Source organism: Lissotriton vulgaris, chromosome 11 (assembly GCF_964263255.1).
Source record: "Lissotriton vulgaris chromosome 11, aLisVul1.2, whole genome shotgun sequence".
NCBI classification, from domain to species: Eukaryota; Metazoa; Chordata; class Amphibia; order Caudata; family Salamandridae; genus Lissotriton; species Lissotriton vulgaris.
Window position 1 is genome coordinate 462,441,225 of NC_141699.1, and position 20,536 is coordinate 462,461,760.

A 20,536-nucleotide genomic window follows, 5' to 3' on the forward strand; every position below is an offset into this window, starting at 1 on the left:
TTCCTATGGAAAATTTGACTGATACAGCAAAAATGGAATTACACCAAATTTACCAGAAAATTAGCTTTTTGCGATTTGGTGTAAATCCATTCAGGATTTTGTGAGGAATGAAGGTGTAAAAATGAATGCATAAATAGAAACAGGGAGAGCCATTGGTGTTCTCAGCAATGGTGAACAGATCAAGCCAAAGTTCTCCCCATTTGCGGATGAGACCTTGCGCTACCTCTGTTTGAAACTGCTACTCATAGTCCATTAAGCACCGATGCCTGAGCTGATTCGTCCTGGCATTCAACAATCACACCAGGGAAATTCCATGATGGTCCAGTCATGTCCAGAGGCACAGAGCCTACTGGCAGGGGTCCGGAACTCCACCCCGCCCTGTTTGCTGTAGTACCACAGTGTGGCAGTGTTGTCCTTGAGCACCTGTGTCAGCTTTCTCCTGACGGATAGAAAGAGGAGACCAGATGTCTCTGATCTCTACCTCTCCCAAATGGTCACCCCAATCCAAAAGAGATACATTGGTCACCACTGTCCGCTCTGAGGGGGAGGGGTCTGTCACTGACCCAATCGCAGTTCAGCATCCACTAGTGTAGATCATTTACAGTCTCCTCTGAAATCTGAATGTGGTCTGAGAGATCGCCTTGATGTTGGGCCCACTGAGACTTCAGATCCAACTGTGATGCTCAAATATGCCTCCATGGGGTGCAAGACCAGCAGGATGCAGGAGGCCATAAGTACCAGAAGCCTCAAAGTATTCCTCACTGAAAACCCAGATTTAGGCTGAAAGATGGGGATCACTGCCTGATCGCCCTGGATTCTCCTTTCTGGGAAAGACACAAAACCAAACCATGTCCAAATTGGCGCAGATGATGGACAGCATCTGGGAATGAGTCAGGTGTGAGTTTGACACATCTTGGTGAACCAAAAAGATGGTACGAGATTGTCTATTATCTGGAAGTGGCTGATGACTGCCTGGGGAGAAACAGCCTTCAAAAGTCAGTCATCAAGGTAGATGATGACTAGGACCCATGACCTCCGAAGGTATGCTGCCACTACTGAGATCACATGTGTGAACACCAGAGGGGCAATGGTGAGACCAAAGGAGAGCAATGTAAGTTTGAAATGCTCCTGCCCCACCACAAACGACATGTAGTGCAGATGGAATGCAGGACAGGTATATGGAAAAGTGCATCCTGTATGACCAACCAATCGCTAGGGTCGAGCGCAGGTCAGACCATGGCAAGTAGGAGAATTTTGAATCTTTCCTTTTGAAGGAAAAATTTGACTAGGTGCAGGTCTAAAATAGGGCACATGCCTCTATCCTTCGGCACCTTTGGTCAAATGGGCTTGCACTTCCTGCTGCAAAACAGACAGATGGTCCTCTGTCATTCGTGGAGGGGGGAGCAATGGTGGTAATGATGGCAGCATGGAAAGGAAGGTAGGGCATACCCCTTCCAAACAATTAGCAGGACCCACCTGTCCAAAGTTGTGCCCTGCTAACCTGGCACGAATAGCCAGATCCTGCCTCCCACAAGGTGCCCATGCTCCACTAAGGGCAAGCTGAAGTGGTTTGGTAGGCTGGCTGCAGACGGGCAGTGGGCTGGTCAGCTCATTGACCTAGACCATGGAGGCAGTGGCCACCATGGCCTCACCCGCGAAACTGCTGGGTACCTTGCTGAGGTTTAATTGGCTGGTGGTATGGGGTGCCTCTGCCAAAGCTGCGAAAGGAACAACATGGTTTGCGAGGTGGGGTAGATAAGCCCAGGAGGCATGCCATGGTATAGCCCTTCTCTCCTTGAACTGCTCTAGAGCAAAATCTGCCTTGTCCTCTAACAGAAAAGTCCAATCAAACAGCATGTCCTAGAGGGACATCTGGACATTACCAGAAAAACTAAATGATGGCAGCTAAGATCACACCGAATGGCAACACTAGTGCAAATAGCCCGCCCGAAGGAACGAGCAGTGTCCAAGCTACAACGAATTGTGAACTTGGTTGAGTCACAACCATCTTTTATAGCTTGGGAGAGGACTGGTTGGAGATCTTCAGGAACACCTGGGTGCACTTGAGTCACTGAATTCCAAAGAACCCCAGGAGGCAGCTGTCATTCACTGATCTAAAAGCCAAGCAAGTGGATAATTAGACTCTTTTCGAATGTCTCCACCCACTTTGTCTCTCGATCAGGGGAAGTAGTTGTAAATGTGTTTGGGGTTTTCCTGCTTGTAGATACCTACACCACCAAGCTGTCAGAGAATGGGTGCAAAGATAAAAATGCAGGGTTGCCCAGAGAAGGACTGTGGCATCTTTGAGCTGGCAGATGACTGGATGGCCAGAGCAAGGCTTGGTTCAAGTCCCTTAACAAGCTATCCATAAGTGGCTATTTGAAAGGCAAGAGGGGCTCAGTGGATGTTTCCCTCAGCTGGAGGACTTCTACAAGGACATTAATCTTGACTTCCAAGGTGGGGAGCTGAAGCGCTAGAACTTGTGCCACCTTAGAAAATATCATGGGGTAAAAAAGTGCTCTCAAGTGGGAGGCACAGGGGATGAAAGGAGGCATCAAGGCCACTAGCTTTTTGAAGATCATCATACCAATTCTTTTTATGGTATGGTCTCATCACCTGCATCGTAATCTTTGTCCAAATCCTTGCCAAACCGGGAATGCAGATGTGTTCTCCTTTGTGTTGGGCGCAGATAAAGTGGAGGAAGTGGCACATTTTGTAAGCAGCCAGGCTGTTGAGGTCGCACCAGGGCCAACTCGGAGTCACAGAGAATAGGTACCTTGTCTTCCAGTGTCAATGGAGTCGGCATTGACGTTGAAGTTCTGTGAACCAGCATGGACTGTGATAGATTTTAAGGGTCCAAATGGTTCTGAGGGAGAGCCTGCTGCAGATAATCCAGATGGAGGTCCTCTCATCTCTGTAGGACCCAAAGGCGCAACAGAGGGAGTCAGCAAGAATCTGAAGAGTTAGAGCATGGCTTTGATGAACTCTGATCAGTTTCAGCATGGCAGAAAGCCCTCGATACTCGGGTTGTGATGGAACAAGTTGCAAGATAGGCTCCATGTCGATTGACTTTGAGAGCAAGATCGATATGTAGGTAATGCCTCGTGCCTTCTCATGAGAATGTGAGTGGTGGGAAGGGGCAAATATCTGCTTAGATTTCCTGTGTTTTTTCTTCAACTTACCGATGACTTTGATCAAGAAAAAACAGACCTCTGGAATGACTCCTGCGACTTCTGGATCAGAACGGGACTGAACTTTCAAACTAGACCAGTCTCGTTGCGCAGTCTGTCGGTGCTTGGCGATGTAGAATTTTGCCTCACAGTTTCGTATGGCTTTCTGGTTCATCAACAGGCAATCACTGCAGGCCTTAGAGTTGTGACTCTAACCTGGGCACCACAGGCAAATCTGATGAGAATCTGTAACAGACATTCTTTTGTGACAGTCCATAGAGGGTTTAAAACTGGTTGTTTTGGGAGGTGACATTTCTTTTGCAGACTGAAAGTTTTGGATGAGGTAAGGGTCTCAAAGATACGTGAGCTGGCTACAAATCCCAGCATGTGGGAGTGTCGCCTATATAGGCTCAGTGTGTAATTTCCAGAGAGGAACAGTGTCAGTACAGAGTAGCACAGAGCAGCCTACTGGCAAACAGAAGTTCTGCATGAAAGGTTTTGGATCCATTCGGACACCGGGGGATATTCAAAAGATGAATCTGCAGCCAGAAGTTTCTATCAGAAACCACTTTATCTATCTGTACTACAATAAAAGGTTCTTCCAGGCTGGCATTTCACTGATTCTCCTTAAAAAGTTGTTAGCAAAAAAGACAGCTATCTTCTAGGACAACAATTTGATGTAAAAAAAAAATTAGTGGCTCAAAAGGAGAGCCCATCAATTTTGCTAGGACTATGTTGAGATTCCAGGGTGTGGCTAGAGAAGTTCTTTGAAAATCACCTTTTCAAGGGCTTCCAGAAAGGCCTTGGCCACAGATATTTTAAAGGCAAACAAATGTTATCTGCTTGCATGTAGGCTGCCACTGTAGCTAGATATAAGCTAATGTAGGTGTATGCCTTTTCGAGATGCAAAAGATAGCAGATAATGTCTTGCTCTAATGCTTTAAGGGATTCTGCTTGCTTACCCAAACAGTAACTAAAAAAATCTACTCCACTTGGCTGGATAGCACACACAGGTGGAAGATTTAAGTGTCTTACACAGGACTGGAAGTTTGAGATAACCAAACATGACTTTGGGAGCAAGATTTCTCGATTTGGCTGTCTGAGCTAGCACTGATGAATCCGTATGTATGGTCTCAGTAGAAGCTTCTTGAGTATGCACAAACATTTCCAACAGCATTGAATACCAGGACTATCTTGTCCAAGTCGCCAGAATGAGGGTCATGACCCCTCACCACATACGGGATCAGTGGCAGTGGAGTAAAAACATAGGCAAAAATCGCTGACCAGCTCATAAATAGTGCATTGCCCCTGGACTTTGGGCGTGGTGCAGGAGGCAATGTTTTGGCATTGTGTATGGTGGCGTACATCAACTGTGGGAGTGCCCTACTGGTGAAAGTAGCTTTGAAACACATGGGGATTCATCTTTCATTCGTGGATTTGTTTATGCATCCTTCTTAACAGGTTCACAAAGTAATAGTCCATACTCAGCAGATGCTCCACAAGGAGCCAAATGTGATTCAAAAGGGCCCAATGCCAAATCTTTAGGGTCACAGCTCACAGCTCGGGCGAGTGAGTCTTCAATGATTCTAGAAGTAAAACATCTCAGCCATGTAGTCCATTTTTATGGCTGCCTCAGATGCGCCTATAAATAGCTCAGAGTGCTAATCTGATTGCCATGACTTCAAGATAATTAATCTGTCTACTTGGTTGTTGTGGTGTCAACATAGCCCGATTGGTCATATGGTTCTGATGTGCTCTCCATGCTACATTTGTAGTAGTTGCCACTTGCGGAAGTGGGTCCAGAGATGGCCCATCCAGCAACAAGTTCTTGTTGTTCCGCCATGGGCTAGTACGGCATGTACTGGGTTGTACAGATACTTGATCGTCCGCTTGTTAACACTGCTTAAGGATTCCTACAGTGGACACACTTGTATGCTTGCGTGCTGCACTATCGCAATGCATGAAGCCATCATGCCCAACAGTTTCATTTGCCATCCTTATTATAAAAGAACGAGGTGTTTCCAAAGAGGCAGAAGCTATTGGAATGTTTTCACCATCTATTGGTTTGTGTAGGCTTTTCGAGAGAAGGCATTTAGCACAGACCTCAGAAAGAGCTGGATCTTCCAGGAGAAACCTAGCCTGTGTAACAGTATCACTGTCTTCTGAGTTTGTGCTAGACATTGCCATTGGCTGCTGCCCTTCTAAGTCTAAGTAAGGAAATACATGGATGAAGTTTCTGCACAAGTGTCTAGCTATGATGGCAGACATTTGAAAAATACCCTTGTGGCTATTTTGACCCCAACGCATAGAACTCTGAATTGGTATGCTGTCCACTTACCCAAAAAGAGCAAGCAGCAGTGATGTGCCCAATGTATGGAAGTATTGAGTAGGCATTGAGATTTAGGGTCACTTTGTGTTGCCGTGAACAGAACAAAGGAAGGACATCCTTCAGGGTAGTTCTGTAGAAGTGCTATGAAAGAATGTGGTTTAGCCGCCCGAGATCTAGGATAGACAGCAAAGTTCCACCTTTAAAGTATAGGTAGTAGACTCCTTGGCTCCACTGGTGAGGGCGCAACAGGTTAATGGCATCTTTGATGAGCAGTTCTTCTACTTCTTCCTGAAAGTCATAGATGGTCGTGACTCAATACATGGCAACGAGGTGGTATGCTTTGTGGCAATGAGTGGAATTTCCTACTGTAACACCAAAAGCACCCTTTTGATAGAGGTTATTTCGTTGCATTATGGAAAGAAAATCCTCAGCCTTTCCTCGGTAGGTGTTGTGTGATCTGAATGGAGAGAATGGTTGGCAAGTCACTGCTTGATGGTAGAGGTGCCACAGGAGCTACCTCTGCCGAAGCACGTGTGCCTCTGTGTATCCTGAAAAAACCGCTGTTGCTGACATTCTACCTCTGAGTAAATGGTCTGGGACCTCCTCTCGCCTGATGTCTGCAGAAGACAGACCTGCATGTTTAGGTCGCTGTGTGCCCATGGCCTTGGCAGTCTGTGTCCTTCTTAATCCTTTCTAGCACTGAGTCGACCTGAGGGGCAAACAGATGCTCTCAGTCAAATTAGACACTGTAGAGGTGCCGCAGTACCTCTGGTCTAAAGCCAGAGACTAATAGCCAGGCGTGGCATTTGAGAAAAATGCTTGAGAAGATCTCGAAAGTGGAGGAGTGAGCAGAGCCCAAGGCACAAAGAGCGTGTTAGAGATGACCTTCCCTCCCACAATCAGTTCTTGCCCTCTCATGCCATAGCCTTTAGGGAAGTGCTTCACAAAATCCTCCATCTACTCCCATTGGTAGTGGTCGCAGTCCAACTGAATTTGCAATTCTTCACTTCGCAGCTGCCCGAGCCACACACTTCGCAGCTGCATCAATTTTCTTGCTCGCCTTATTATTAAGAGAAGCATTGCCTGTTGCCTGAGTTAAGGCTATCTTTCTGGCAGTGCGCATCACCACAGTCAGGTGGGACCATCTAGGGTTGCCTTGTGATCCATAAAGTGACAACTTTCACCTAGACCGGGTTCTGGAAATTGTCCATGCTGCATTTCTCAATGCACGTTAGCATGGGCAGGTACTGGACAAATGGCTCCGTCTTAAGAGAGTCTCAACTAAAAAGTCGTCCTCTTCCTCAACCACCTGGAACTTAACCTTGTGGTGTTGCACCACTCTCTTTATGACTATATGGTAGGTAGTGGTGTCATTGGGTGAGTGACAACTTGACAAGATGGGTTCTAGGTCTAGATCCTCTTGGAGATCAATGTGGTTATCCTCCCTAATGCCATCCCCATCCCACGAGTGTCAGGGTTGTGGGACATATCATGAGTATCATAACGGCTCCCTTAGTCAGAGTGAGTAGGGAACTCTGGTGACTGAGGATGTGGTGGTGTGCGAGCTAGAAGAGGTACTCATGGTGTGAGAGTCCTAGGGGTAGAGGTTTTGGTGGCCGACTAGTGGCCTTGCCTCTAACCTAGCTAGGGATCAGAAAAGACTGTCGCTCCTCTGATATCTGCTCCTTGAAGGTGATCTTGTCTTGGGTACCTGAGGTGTGGGACTGTTCCTGTGGGGGTGGCTGAGCTAAGATCTTCCCTATGTATGGGTGAATTAAAATCTTTGACTGCCTGACACAGGGCACCTCAGGAAGCTTAAATGTCAAGGGGGGCTCCCTCAAGTCCATTTCCGTGTTGAGCATGTTTTGGAGCCGAGCTCTGGATGGTTCCGGCACTGAGGGCGACTTTTTTGCAGCTCTGAGTCAAGCTGGTATCAATGGATGCCAAAGCTCAGGCGTTCCTGAAATAAAGGACCTTTTCTTGGGGTCATGAGGTCTTGAAATCTGGAGCCTGAATCGAAGTTCACTGCCCCTTGTGGCTTGCCTCAGCCCAATGCCAGTACTTCCTTCAGAGTGAGGGACAACCTTGATGTAGGAGTACTTTTGAGATGAAGGCCTGTGGAGTTGATACTTGGATGAGCAAGGCTGAATTGAGGCTCTAGGAGTATTTTTTATTCCTGTGGCCTATGCTTTGTCACATAGGGAGTTCTTCCTCCATCACAGCGCGTAGGTCAGAATCTCCAGGCTTTGTTCTTCCTATGCCTGCTGAATACCTGAAGGAACAGGTTCCTCTCTTTCAGTGCCGATGATTACCTCCGGTCTGAACAGGTCCCTCGTCTCGATAATACAACTGGTGATGTGCCAATCAGCATATGTATCTGTAGTTGTTGGGCTTCTTGCACTTGATGGCCTTACACACCAAGCATGTTGGCTCCACAGGCTTCAGAGAAGAGCACACATTCCAGACCCAAAGCTGTTCAAAGTAGGAGAATTTAATACGTTTGTTTAGAGTTTTATATAGCGCGAACATGACCCACGAGGGTATCAGAGCACTTTACACATGAACAGGGTGAGAGAGAAAACAAGCAAAGTAGACCATGGTAAGCAATTATAACAGTCAAAATAACAGTACATGAAGTAGTGGTACAAGGGCGGGGTGAAGAACTACCACTAGTCCCACATAAAGAAATATGACAAGCTATGGTGCAGAGCGACCTATCTCAAGTATAGCCAGTGTGAATTGTCAAGGTCGAGGAGTGAGGTCCTGTGAGCTAGAGTAGGTATCTGTTAATCAATAACAATTTGACTTGTTTTTTGAAAAAGGCCAGTGAATGATTAACTTGAAGTTCAGAAGGTAGGGAATTCCAGATTCTTGGGGCAGTGCCAGAGAAGGCCCAATTGTAAGTTTTCTTCTTCTTCTTAAATTTCTGTGGCTTCAGTAGTATGGATAACGTGCTTCTTGAGTATCTAGCTCCACCAAATAGCTCCAGTTTTTGTGCAATGTACTTCGGGGTGTTGGGAGTGTAACGCTTTGTGTGTAATGCAGGCAGTTTTTAGTTGAATTCTTGCCTCGAGTGGGAGCCAGTTTAGAGATTTCAGATCCTGTGTGATGTGGTTGTATTTTTTAGATCCGGTACTGAGCCTAGCAGCGGAGTTAACGGAAGCCCTAAGGGGGGGAAGGGGGGGGGGGGGCAAGTTCCATCTTGAAAGGCCTGAATGGTTACATTTCCATAGTCCGGTCTGGAGATTACTAGGGCTTGAACAACTGACTTGAAGTCCCCGAAGGGAAGGGTTTAATTTTCCTTAAGATGATCATTTGGAAGTTAGCTGCTCTGATAACTGAGCTGATGTGTTCCTGCATGTTCATGTTCTTATCGAAAGTTATTCCCAGTGATCTAGTGGAGTCAATAAATGCAATGTGGAATGCAACTGAGGGCTATAAGGTGTTTCAACCATTCTGCAATGTCGAGTGAATGTTTGGGTGGGTGCAATTAAAAGGTATTCTGTTGAGAGTATTTAGTTTGAGGTGGTTGCAGGTCAACCAATTGTGAGTTTTTTGTAGAGTTGCATTACAAAATCTTTTATCTTCATGGGAGGAGGATTTTCAGGTAAAGATGAATCATCCATGTACATGTGATAATCGATGATTTCAGTTAACGTTTCCATGAACAGGTTTGTGATAGCGTAGAACCCTGCGGAACACCTAATGTGACAGATGTGGGGTTAGCTAGAGAATGGTTAATCTTTATTCTTTAGGTTCTATTGTGGAGGAAAGAGGCAAACCAGACATAAAAAGTCCCATCCTGTGTTCCAATAAGTCAAGGAGGCTGTCATGTTTGACCGTATTGAATGCTGATGAGAGGTCGAGGAGGATAAGAAGGCAGGATTCATTATGATCAAGCATTTGCAGCACGTCTTCAACTATGTGAGTAATGGCAGATTCAGTGCTGTGGCCCTGACGGAAGCCAGATAGAAATGATCGATGTGATTGCATATTTGGGTGTGGACACATTTCTCAGGGAGCTTTGAAAGCGTCAGGATGTTGGAGATAGGGCAGAAATTATTTAGGTCAGTGTGATCTGCCTAAGAATGGGGGATATCTGTCCAGATTTGAGGCAGTCTGGTATAGTAATTTGAAGCAATGAAGCATTTACTATTTTGGCCCAGAGTGGGAGAAGAGAGGTTTTAATCTCCCTGAAAAGATCCGGAGGAAGCGGGTCGCGGAAGTGTTGGAAGGTTTCAGTGTTGATAGGATTTTTAGAATGTTATTTTCATCAACAGATTGGAATGTACTCCATAAGGCATTATTTTAGGGGGTGAAGCCTGGACACTCTGACCTCAAAGGTGGAGGAGGGCTGATGTGTGAAAGCAACAGGAGGAGATTCATTGCGGAACATAGGTCACCTTCAATCTTTACCGTTCTTCCAAGGAAGAAGGTGGCAAGTTCTTCACAGTTACGTTGCATGTTAGACCCAGATAGAGGGTTGAATGGACTGTTAGATTGCGATGTAACCAGTTCCAAAAACATTTAGGTCGGTTCCTGGAATTGTCCAGCTTCCTCCAACAGAAGTTAGCTTTTGCGCTGTGTATGAGTTTGTTATAAATGTTTCTCCGAGATCTTAGGTGCTTGAGGGGATTGAGAGTGGGGGAGAATATCCATAAGAGTTCCGCTTGTCTCAGATTATAATGCTGGTGGCTTTTTCCATATTCTTCCTTCTGAATGCAAACGTTCATAGAGATATCTTCCAAGAGTGTACAGACATAGAAGACAGAGGGGAAAGATTTTGTTAATGTATTCGCAAAATGCACCTCAGTTGTAGATTTTCTGCATGGGTGGATCTCAGGATCCAAAGTGATGAAAGGAGATGCTTTTGGCTAACAATGACCACAGTCTTGAATGCTTCATTGGCAAGAGCCCATACAGGAGCAGCATCAAGTTAAAGAAAAGTTATTGATCCACACCTGAAAAGCAACTTGCAGTTGTAATCCTGGTCCCTTAAACACCAACCATCATAGAAAAGTAATCTGGCTAACATGGATTTGGAATTCAGCAGTAGTTTACAGAACAAAAACACACAGATGGGAGTTAATTCATAGCTTCCTGAATTCATCTTTCAATACTGAGGAAAACTAGAAAACTAATTCCTCGCTGCATTCCTAAACACAAAATACTCCAGCCTTATGTTCATGTTGTATAAGCAATGGAAGGGCTTCTTGATTCACTAGAACTGCCTTTTACGTTAATAACTCTGATTTGCACAGTGAGTGTGTGCTGCAATACAGCTGGAAACGCATTAATTCCTACTGTAACAAGTTAGACTTTCAAAAAAAAAAAATAGGCTACTGTGCTGACAATGCCTGCTAACTAAAATGAGGCTGAATATGCAAGATCGTCACCATCACGCCCTGCTACAATGAGCGTGAGTGCATGGTTTAAAGAAGGTGCGCATTTTAATCTTCCTCTGGAAGGAAAGGCAATCTAAATAGAAGCAAAGGCACAATCCACAATAAACAAGGTACTAAATTTGGTTCTCTGAGAAAGATGCAAATCTTACTAGGAGGAGGCAATCCTTTCTTATCCACTTTCTTTGGCCAAAATGGAATTGCCTTCTACTATATGGGGACACTTGTAAACTTAGATACTACAGTAATCATACAAATCAGTTTGTTACAATACCTGTGACAAAATATCTTGAAAGGACAGATTTCCACCACCCAAAGAACACTAAGCTCATGGGAAACTGTTCTTTTAAAGTTTATCAGTTCACTAGGGCGAGTTCAAGCTTGACGCAGATCTTAATTTAACATACTGGAAAGCCCCATTACATCAACTGGGAGAGGGAGAGAAATCCAAACTTTTAGCACGGAGTCTTTTGCAGAATTTCAGGGGACAGTGTCGTTTTTGAAGGATAGTGCCTTGCTTTCGCCTTGGGTATATATATTTTTTTCATGAACCACTTGCTCTAATCGTGTATGCTTTTTGTGAATTGATCAATTCCTGTCACATCAGTCCTGTGCTTACTAGGCATCGACAAAGAGGTGAAATTCTAAATGAATACTATAGAAGATCTAACTTCTTGTGTACAGCAAATCTAGGCCAGCAAAAACACTGGGAAATGGTGTTTCAAATAGCATATTGAAAACTGGATTGTATTATACACTGTGTTAGCCTCTGCTCAAAGAAACCTAACTAAGCTACAGCAAGTACCAACAGCAGCTTTAGTGGAAGTTAAGTAACTTAGTAATTCTCTTTATTTCTGAGATGTAACCTGCTGCCACCTTTAAGTCAGAGCATACATTTTGCTTTCTTCAGTACAATGATTTGGAAGTAAAGGTAGGCCAACGTGTTGGGCTCAGTCCTCTAAAATTAGTTCTGTTAGCTGGGGCAATCTTTACACAGAGGTGTTCACCTCTATTGGGAGAGTATTGTTGTGAGCTTATTTTAAACTTTATAACTAATTATTTATGTACCACGATGGAGAAGAAAAGGTTACTTGGAAGTGTTCACAGTTCTCCATTTTGGTATTCACCATTGACAACCAACCAGCTCTAGAAAATAAACCCAAGAGAGCTGTGCTCTAGCAGGGCATTATGAATCGTCTTTGGCTGTCACCCTTACAATGGGAGTATCTTTTTTCCCATCAAGTCACTAGTCTTGTAATTAAACTTTTTATATAAGCGTTTAACAAAATAAATACATTGACTTTATACAATCTTTTTATTTCATTTACTTAATTATGAAGAACGGTGTTCAAGGGACTGCAACCACTAGGATGAATAAAAAGGTTGCAAAAATGATAAAGATATAATGAAGATACCCATGTTGGAGAACGAATACTAAAATATAGTTGCATTTTCCTTTTCAGGATGGATCTGGTAGAGGTTCATATTCATAATCAATAAGAGATATATTCGAAGTATATGAATCTATATTGGATACTAGGCTGCAAAAACAAGTGTTACAGGTAACAAACATCCTCAGACCACAAGTCTACCTCATAATGTAAAAAGAGACACAGCCACATATTGTGAAACAACATTTTTTCTTTTATTAGAGGGTCCCGTGGCAGTTAAAACACAACTCTTCAGGGAAGGGAACACAAGACTTCATTTTACCATAATTCATTTGCAAGTATAACAGTGGTCAAAAACCATTAATGTCTTTGCCTACATACATTTACTGGGGTTTAGTGCTTTAAATCCTTCACTCATGACTCACAATAACATATCCAAGGGGTTGAGTAGAAACAATAAAAGAAAACAAAAAACAGCAAGAAGAAATTCCTACATCTTTTTAGAGCATCAAGTCACTGCGGTTAATTTATTCCAAGTCGACTTTCTCATAGCATATACATATGACATTCATTAACGGACACACAAAGCGAGCCAATAGAGAACATGCTTACACAGCCTGCAAAATTCTTAACCATTTCTTTCCACAAAAATATAACAGAAGTCATTACAAGTGTGGTGCACCAAAAGGAAGACTTAAGTGAACACTTAAGAGCTGCAGTGATTCCAACAGGACCAACCGGGTTGCCTTTCACAGGGCTTCTTCCCATTCCACATCCGGTTGCCATTATAAAGTTGATCAAATAATGATCAGTTGACCTAGTAGCCATGTTTTTTTTCATGATTTCTTTAATGTAACATTTTACAAAAAATGAAAAAAACAGTAACAAAACTAAAAAGGAAAAATTGTTGGGAAAACAAACTATGCCGACCGATTGTTACTTTATAAAAGCAAATCTGGCTTTCGCATCATGCAAATACAAACATTTCCTCTAAACACAAAGAACAAAGAAATAAACTTAAATTAGATGAAATAAGAGTACATAATAAGTTAGAAAACGAGTGATAAGAAACAATGAATACTTATGGCAAGGAGGCAAACAAACGTCTTATGCTGGATAGCTGAGCATTGTGAGATGACAGAGAAATCAACCCTAAAGCTAACCTTAAGAGGAAGAAATGACTTTGAGCACCATAGTAGGCTAACATGCTAACAAACTCAGAGTAATGGTCTCTGGATTCCAATCTAGCATAATAAACTTCCCCATGAAAGATCTCGTTTTCAAGAATGATGCTCTGACTTGTCAGCAGGAGAAAGTTTTCAACCGTTAATTGGGTAATTTTAGGAAAGGCTCCAACGAGTGAGCAGGAGAAAGTTTTCAGTGTTGGGTATTAAGGCGCCTCACTGGCAAACAACTGTGATAATGAAACAATGTTATTACTGCACAAGAACAGAAGAGGGTTTTCTTGTGCTTGTCCTGACGGTTGACTAAGGTCTAGAATAACCGACCTTTGTAGGTATATTCCTTTTCGTTCAGTCACACAGACTTGCTTGCAAATGCCTAACATGTTGACCCTGTTACAGTATTGGGGTTACTTCCCCTCAGCGAGAATTATGCTAGCAGAGAAGGTAAGTAGCATTATGTGGAATTTTACTAATTATCTATATTTTGAATTATTGTTAGTTTCTATATTTCATCTGTCATTGTGCAGCAGAATAATGCAGCTGGCTATAAGGCAGCCTGCAAGAACACTTAGTAGGTCCGCAGGCAACCAAATATCACTTATATCCAAACGCCTTTCTTTTCTGCATCTTCCATGGTCTCAACCAAGATATTTGTGCATCACTGTGTTCTGCAGTGGACACGTAAGCTGATTTTGGAACAAAATAATTGATCAGAATGCTGTAGTCCTTCAGAATTTGGCAGGTGCTATAGTGGGCCCTTTGTTGAAGCAAGATCGCCTTTCCAACATTTGACCTTCCCTTTGTCATCCTAACATCCCTTCCTCTAAAAATACACACTATAACTACAACGGTTATCATGCCAGTATCGCGGAACGAACTAAAGCCACCAACTTATTTATGAGGCTAGGTTACAACAGACGTGCCATCAAGTATTAGCTCAAGAGCACAGCAGTCTTTACACATTTCAAATCTTCCAAATAAAGCCATGCATTAGAAGTTCATGTTGTTAATTTCAGTCTCAACACACTAAAGCCATTCAAATGGTCCTCTGACTTTCAGATCAGTTTGACCCTAAAATGAATATGACAACATCTGAGAAGGTGTGCACATCCTGCAAGACAGACTCACTGGAAAGTGGAGGCACACTGATGCTGCAATAAAGGTGCCCCAATGCCATGAAAGATGCCAACATCACACTTCACGGACCTCAGTGAAAGCCATTATTAATGGTACGTCTTCATAAATAGGTCACAAACATATATGTGGAATGATTTTCTTTCAATTGTCTGGCCACGTTACTAGAAGGATATTCTACTAGAAAATGTATTTCTCCTATGAGGATTTCTTCTTCCGAAGTCTTTCCTATTGCCGCAAAGCACCAACAGCTTACTTGCCTTTTTCCATGTACAAGTCCATTTCTTCGGTTCATCGTGTCAAACTGGCTCTCCCTCTACTTTCTGGAACAAACCATTATTGACAAGGTAAACACGTGACACTTGACGTTAACTAAATCTCAATTCGCAATTATTCTGCAAACAAAGCAACTGGTGACCCATTTATATAGATTGCACGAGTGAGAAGGTTGAAGTGGACTAATAATCAACTGATCATAACTTAGGAGGTGCAGTAGCCACTTCCGCACATGCAGCTTGAATGGCATGTCCCTTTCAGAGTATTGCAGTACTACACCAGCTGGAAAAAGATGCATTCCCTTGAGCTTGTGGAAATGCCTGCCTACAAATGACACACTTAAGCAAGTGTGCTTCAAGTTACAACTATCACCCATATGCTACGCAATAAAGGGATACTAGGCAAGAAAAAAGCGGAGGGTAGCTAAGTTGGTCTCTGGCATTTTACAGGGCAGGAAATAAGAGGGAAAGAATGGGCAGAAAAAGATGTTGATGGATGCCATTGAAACTTTTGTGATGCGGTACCGAACGTGCTCAGTGCCAATATACTTAAAAGCAAAGAGGAGTTGGATTAACTCTCACCCACATCATCTCATCTCCTTCCTCTTCAACAGAGCACATGGATCACGATATTCTCATTGCTTACCAGAAGGGGTCAGGATTGCATTAGAAATCCCAAGAACAGAGCACAGTATCCAGAAGGATTTTTAAAGGAAAATGGAATCAATGACATACTGAGGGAACAAAACAATGTCCTACTTTCAGCAAAATTGCAGGAAAACATATCAGTAAAGCAATGACACACTCAAAACAGGTCACCAGTTGTTCTTTTTTTCTGGCAGGATCACAACCATACCGGATTTTTTTACAAGGTAATATGCAAAAAGATGTCCAGTTTAAAATCTGCTATAAATTACTTGGGAGAGTTCTGTGTTGTAAAATGGTTAAAAACATTAAAAAAGCAGCTCCTGGGATATTCACTTCACTCTTCCTTTGATAAAAGAAAGATGTTAACAACAACAGGGATTACTTATGTTAAACACTGTCTTTATTTGTCTGTATGCCCAGGTTGTCAGACTAGGTGTTTATATATTTGAATAGGTGAGTAGATCGGTGCAGGGGGTCAGATCTGATTTGTGTTGGTCTGTCTGTATGTGTATGTGAGCTTGGTACCACCTCACTCTGCCCACAGTAACTGTCACAGGCTCTAAAAAACAAAATAAAAATGATAGGGTCCTCCTGGAGTGATCCCCCCCACATCCCTCTCTACCCAGTCTGGCCTGGCAAGTACTGGAGCTTAGCCCAAGCTGGTGATGTTGGCACGGCCGCCAGGTGGCGCCACAATGCGCTGGGTGGTGCGGCGTGGAATGTTATCGTCAACCTGAGCACCTGGAGAAACAAAAGAAAAACAGGGCGTCTAAATAGTGTGTGCAAGAGACAAAAAAAAGACCACTTCTAGATCAGGCTGGCATTTTGCAACAAAGCGGAGAAGAAGAATGCAAATGCTACTTACCAGTATGCATCTGTTCTTGGCATGTAGGGCTGCTGACATTCATATCTGTGCATAGTCCGCCACCTAGTGTTGGGTCCGGATGATTGCACATTGTTGTCCTGGAAGAGTCTTCGAAGTATCACGAGATAGGTGGCTCCTCCCCTGGACTACAGTGCGCATGGGCATCGCCTCCATCCCCAGATTGTTTTTAGCCATTGGCAGAGATGGAGTGAAGAAGTGAGTGATGACCATGCTATGAGCATATGTGTGTAAATGAATACATACTGCAGCTGCTACAGGCGCCGGGGAGGAGGGTGGGCGATATGAATGTCAGCAGCCCTACATGCCAAGAACAGATGCATACTGGTAAGTAGCATTTGCAGTTCGAGGCATGTGGGCTGCTGAATTCATATCTGTGCATAGAATACATAGCAGTCCCTCCATTAGCGGCGGCCGCCCGTGCCAGCTGCAGCAGTCTGAAAAAGTGTTTTTAGAACAGCCTGACCAACAGCTGCCTGTTGTTTTGAATGCACGTCTACACAGTAGTGCTTAGTGAAAGTATGAGTGGTAGACCATGTGGCTGCTCTACAGATGTCTTCTAAGGGAATGTTACCTAAGAAAGCCATAGAGGCCCCCAACTTCCTAGTGGAGTGGGCCCTTGGTGGGATAGTGAGAGTGCGCTTAGCTTTAGCGTAGCAGATCTGAATGCACTTTACTATCCATCTAGCGATTCCTGCTTTGGAGATTGCATTTCCCTTGTGTTGTGTGGCAAAAGCAACAAAAAGTTGTTTGGTTTTGCGGAAATCTTTTGTCCTGTCCACATAGTACATCAAGGCCCTTTTCACATCAAGAGTGTGGAGCATGCGCTCCGCCAGCGTCTCTGGGTTTTGGAAAAACACCGGCAATTCAATTGTTTGGTTCATGTGGAACTGTGAGACCACTTTGGGTAAGAATTTAGGGTTAGTGCGGAGCACCACCCTATTAGCATGTACTTGGAAGAAAGGTTCTTGGATGGTGAGCGCCTGCAGCTCGCTTACCCTCCGTAGCGATGTAATTGCTACTAAGAACGCAACCTTCCAAGTCAAAAACTGGAGTTCACAAGAGTGCAGTGGCTCAAAGGGAGGACCCATTAGCCTTGTAAGAACCACATTGAGGTTCCATTCTGGAGCTGGTGGAGTCCTTGGTGGAATGACCCTTTTGAGTCCTTCCAGAAAAGCCTTGATAGCAGGGACCTTAAAGAGAGACAGGTGCTGCCTATTCTGGAGGTATGCTGCCATAGCAGACAGGTGAATGCGGATGGAAGAGTACGCTAGATTACATCGATACAGGTGAAAGAGGTAACATATGATGTTCTGAATGGAAGCATCTAGCGGGTCAATGCTGTGGTCTACACAGTAGATGACAAACCTCTTCCATTTAGCCGCATAACAAGCTCTAGTAGTGGGCTTCCTTGCCTCCCGAATGATGTCCATGCAATCGGGAGGAAGATTGAGGTAGCCAAACTCTAGGACTTCAGGAGCCAGATCGCCAGGTTGAGCTGTTGCGGATCTGGGTGCTGAATGTCGCCATGGCTCTGCGTCAGAAGGCTGGGAGTGAGATGAAGCCTTTGATGCGGTACCACGGAGAGTTCCAGAAACGTGGTGTACCATGGTTGGCGAGCCCACGTTGGAGCAACCAGGATGAGCGTCATCGAGTGTTGCCTGAGCTTGCGTGCCACCAGCGGTATCAGAGGTGCTGGGGGAAAAGCGTACGCAAATCTGCCTGACCAGTTCATCCACATCGCATTGCCCTGTGATTGGGGGTGTGGGAACCTGGCGGCGAAGCTTTGGCATTTTGCGTTCTCCTTTGTGGCGAACAGGTCTATCTCTGGATGACCCCACTTTTGGAAGTACGGTTGGAGTACTGATGGATGTATCTCCCACTCGTGCATCTGATGGCTGTGCCTGCTGAGCAGATCCGCCATTTGATTGTCCTTGCCCGGGAGATGCTCCGCCATGAGGAAGATGTTCCTCTGAATGGCCCACTTCCACATGCTCTGAGCCAGATGAGACAGCTGTGGAGAGTGTGTACCTCCCTGCTTCTGGATGTAGTACATGGCCGTCATGTTGTCCGTCCGGATCAACACGACCTTGTTGCACAGATGTACTTTGAACGCCTTTAAGGCCATGAAGATTGCCATCAGTTCCAACACATTGATGTGCATCTTCCTTTGCTGAAGTGTCCATAGTCCCTGCACAGTGTAGTGGAGTACATGCGCTCCCCATCCCTGGAGAGAGGCGTCCGTTGTCAGGATGATCTGTGGGACAGGCTCTTGGAATGGTCGGCCCTTGCAAAGGTTTTGTGGATTCCACCAATGCAGAGAGTTGTACGCCCGACCGCTCACCAACACTAGGTCTGTCAGTTGCCCATGAGCCTGAGTCCACTGACGTGCCAGGCACTCCTGAAGCGGACGCATATGTAGTCTCGCGTGCGGGACAATGGAGATGCAGGAGGCCATCATGCCTATCAACTGCATGAACACCTTCGCTGGAAGCGAGTGTTGGGGTCTGAATCGCTGGATCAGCGCCTGGATACTGGCGATTCTCACTGAACTCGGCTGCGCAGTGGCTGCCAGAGTGTCGATTGTCGCGCCCAGATACTGTCGCACGTGGGCGGGCTGGAGATGGGACTTTGGGTAGTTCAGAGAGAATCCCAGATCGTGCAGGAGGTGAATGGTGCGTGACACGTGGTCTACGCACTGCCGTTCCGTCTTTGCCTGAATAAGCCAGTCGTCTAGGTATGGAAAGACATGGACGTGCTGGCGACGGAGATGCGCCGCCACAGTCGCTAGACATTTGGTGAAGACTCTTGGTGCCGTGGTGACCCCGAACGGCAGGACTCTGAACTGGTAATGCTGGTCTAAGATCGTGAATCTGAGATACTTTCTGTGGGAAGGATGCAGGGGAATGTGGAAATAGGCATCCTTCAGATCCAGCGTTGCTAGGAAGTCCCCCTGTTGAAGCAGGGGAAGCACCTGCTGCAATGTGAGCATATGGAAGTGCTCCGAGTTGATGTACCAGTTCAGGGGCCTGAGGTCCAGGATCGGCCTGAGCGATCCGTCCTTTTTGGGGATCAGAAAATACAGGGAGTAAACCCCCGTTCCCCGTTCTTGCAATGGAACGAGCTCTATCGCCCCTTTTTGCAGCATGACCAGTACTTCTTGCTGCAACAAGGTCAAGTGCTCGCCGGACATAGCACGGCTTCTTGGCGGTATGTCCGGTGGAATGGACGTAAGTTCTAGACAGTACCCGTACTGGATAAGAGACCTCACCCACCTGTCCGTGGTGATGGACCTCCACGCCGGCAGGAACTGCTGGAGTCTCCCCCCGACAGGTGTCGTGTGATCGGGGGGAAGTGACAAGACGTCACTGCTAGTTGGAGGAGGTGGACCTGGAGGCATCGTTTCCACGTCCCCTGCCTTTGATATTATTGCCTCTGTAGCCACCCCTGCCCTTGTTGTTGTTATACGAGGACTGGGTGTTACCCTTGTAGTATTGCGTGGACTGGGATGCCTGGCCTCTCGAGGTGCCTCTTGAATTGGAGCGGCGAAAGGAACCACCCCGAAACTGCTGACTTTGTAAAGCCCCCATAGACTTGGCAGTTTCGGTATCTTTTTTCATCTTTTCTAGGGAGGCATCCACCTCAGGGCCGAACAGATGGTCAGGATTCACTGTCTGACCCAGTATTGTGGTTTGTATGTCGGGTTTGAACCCAGAAATTCGAAGCCAGGCATGGCGTCTAAGTAACACGCTTGTATTGATAGCCCTGGAGGCAGTGTCTGCCACATCTAGGGCACATTTGATGGATGCATTTGTAATGAGTTTGCCCTCCTGAATGAGCATCTCCCCCGCCTCCTTGTATTGGTCAGGCAAGTGTTGCAGTATGGCCTCTAATGTGTCATAATGGGCCCTATCATAACGTGCAAGCAGGGCTTGAGTGTTAGAGATCCTCCAGATGTTCGCTGCCTGTGCAGCAATGCGTTTGCCTGATGCCTCAAAGATCTTGGACTCTTTGTCTGGGGGAGGAGCATCACCAGTAGTCTGCGAATTCGCCCTCTTTCGAGCGTTGGACACCACCAGGGAGTCCAATGGCAAGTGTCCCTTAATATAGGTGGGATCCG

General features: G+C 45.2%; 1 protein-coding gene across 2 annotated transcripts in view; it reads right to left on the minus strand.

Annotated features, from left to right (window-relative positions):
• Positions 1-12,524: 12,524 nt before the first annotated feature.
• Positions 12,525-20,536, minus strand: part of DPYSL2 (dihydropyrimidinase like 2) — a 366,898-nt gene continuing 358,886 nt past the window's right edge. For both annotated transcript variants that reach the window (XM_086943522.1, XM_086943523.1), the window contains exon 14: positions 12,525-16,274. In XM_086943522.1, the coding sequence (XP_086799648.1) occupies positions 16,183-16,274 (92 nt within the window). In that variant the 3' untranslated portion in view covers positions 12,525-16,182. The remainder of the gene's footprint in view (positions 16,275-20,536) is intronic.